Source organism: Oryzias melastigma, linkage group LG9 (genome assembly GCF_002922805.2).
Source record: "Oryzias melastigma strain HK-1 linkage group LG9, ASM292280v2, whole genome shotgun sequence".
Lineage (NCBI taxonomy): Eukaryota > Metazoa > Chordata > Actinopteri > Beloniformes > Adrianichthyidae > Oryzias > Oryzias melastigma.
Genome location: NC_050520.1, coordinates 3,044,726 through 3,046,909, shown reverse-complemented (window position 1 = coordinate 3,046,909; position 2,184 = coordinate 3,044,726). Strand labels below are relative to the sequence as shown.

Here is a 2,184-nt window from a genome sequence, read left to right as displayed (position 1 = left end):
CATTCAAAGACGGTTTTGTCTTGACATCACCTGCAGTTGTAGCTTCTTTCCTCCACAGACTCACAGAAAGCTTAAATTAATACAGATTTAAATAAGACCCAATTAGCTGAATGGTGAAAATGAACATAAAGTTTGTGTCAATATAACAAATCTGAAAGTAAAAAGGTTTCAAAAATGATAGAAATAAACGGGGAAACTCAGAGAATATCTTATGGTAATTTGGTCTTTTGACTGAAATTCCGTCAAACATTAGCAGTATAATATGGTCCACTTTTTGGTTTTGCTGATTTTTATAACACATTTTTATCTTATTTTTTATAGTGCATTGTATTCTGCGTCCTGATTGGCTGTAGAGTTCAATCAATCTCCTCCTGTACATAAATCATGATCAGATCTTTGTTTTCATTCTGAAATTCTGGACTTATTTTCCTACAAAGGTTTGAACTTTGAGAGAGAAAAGTGTAAAAATGTTCACGTCTGTCTGAGAAACGAGCAGAAAGTGTGCAGTCAGGTGTTTTACTGACCATCTAAAGATCTACTCCACTGTCCTGCAGTTTATTAATCCTGACGGCTACATTATTACAGCGAGAATCACCGGTTTGTTGAGAAGGCTCAGGAAACTGTTCATAAAGATAAAACAAACTGAGAAAACAAACCACAGCTACCACGGACTGAATTCCTTCATCTGGCACGGCGTGCTGAGACCCAGCCTCGTCGACAACAAGACTGCCGCCAACTTCAGACTTCCTTTGGGACGGTGCCGACGGCGCTTCCTGTGTCTAGACCGAGTTTATCGCCGTTCCGATGCCACTCGCGGAGCTTTTCAAGCCTGTTCCTTATCAGCTTTCCACAAAAGTTCCTTGACTTCGGAGGGCAGGGTGTTGAAAAGGTCCTCCTCTACCACCAGACCGGTCCGCTTCAGCTGCCGGCACTCCCCCAGCTCCACGGGAAGACACTCCAGACGGTTTCCTCTGAGCTCCAGCTGCGTCAGTGCGGTCAGCTCGCCGAAGCGGGACGGCAGAGACTGCAGGCAATTGTTTCCCAAGTTCAAAGTGCGAAGCTTCTTGCACTGGAAGAGCTCATTTGGCAGACTCTCGATCTTTGAGGTTGGGGTAGAAGAAAGGATGACACGTGTTTGTTAGTTTTCATCAGACACAACATAAAAAAAGCTGTGGGCGCCACGGTATGGCCAGCAGGCGATACCCGACCCCCCAGTCCCTCCAGACCCACCCCCCCACTGCTTCAGCCCCTTCACGTTCCCCCTGCTCCCCAGACCAGAGCTGAATATGACAAATTCATGAAAAAAGTAAAAGTTTTTTCAAAATGGCGGCTTTTCTGTTGATTTTATCTCCATAGCAACCATTTAATTTTTTGGTTGCCTGGGGTAGTCGAACAGACTGATTTGATTTTTAGAAGAATTTGCAAGAGTAAATTATTAAATTTCCTTGGCAACAGAGTTTTTTTTTTAATGTTCAATTGTATGACATATTGTTTTGTTCAGCTTGAGCCAATAATTCATGTATTAGTTTCACGATATTCCAGATAAAAATGTGTGAGCCACAGGGGAACACCCCTCTTGGTGAGCTCACCACGCTAATGCCAAAAAAAATCTTCAGTCTTTGTTTCCAACATTTTTTCCTCAAGTAGTTTCCAACGGTGCTCAGAGGCCCAATCCGAATTCTTCCCTTCTCCTTCATTTAGCCCTCCAGAGTTATGAAAAAATACTCTCAAATTTCGGACAACACTTTCATCGACGACGTCACCAATAATCGCCGGTTCGCTAGCTTTAGCGCGGAGCGTCCAGCGGTTGAACATAGATAACAACAGCAGTTTTATATCTTTAAAAAGGTCACGCTACAACAAAAGTCATTACTTATATTTAAATGTAGTGAAGAAAAGTGCTTCTCAGCGCGACACGGTTTAGCCTCGCGGGGCAGGACTTTATATCCCTCCGTTTGGAGGTTCGGATTTAAAAAAAATATATAATAAAAATATATATATACTAGGGCTGTCAGAATTGTCGCGTTAACGCGTTAATCTGACATGTGCTTGACGCCGACAATTTTTTTGATGCATTAATCGCGGACTTTCTCATACGTGCCTTTCCATACCGCGAGCGCGGGCGTCCTGCCCTCCAACTCACTGGCTGCTCTCACTAGATCACGGGCGGGTCTCCAACCACCG

The 2,184-nt window shown here is 43.5% G+C and overlaps 1 protein-coding gene across 1 annotated transcript in view; it reads right to left on the bottom strand.

Annotated features, from left to right (window-relative positions):
* Positions 1-536: 536 nt before the first annotated feature.
* lrrc8ab (leucine rich repeat containing 8 VRAC subunit Ab) overlaps positions 537-2,184 on the bottom strand; it is a 12,062-nt gene continuing 10,414 nt past the window's right edge. The window contains exon 4 of the mRNA XM_024274889.2: positions 537-1,099. Within this exon, the coding sequence (XP_024130657.1) occupies positions 824-1,099 (276 nt within the window). The 3' untranslated portion in view covers positions 537-823. The remainder of the gene's footprint in view (positions 1,100-2,184) is intronic.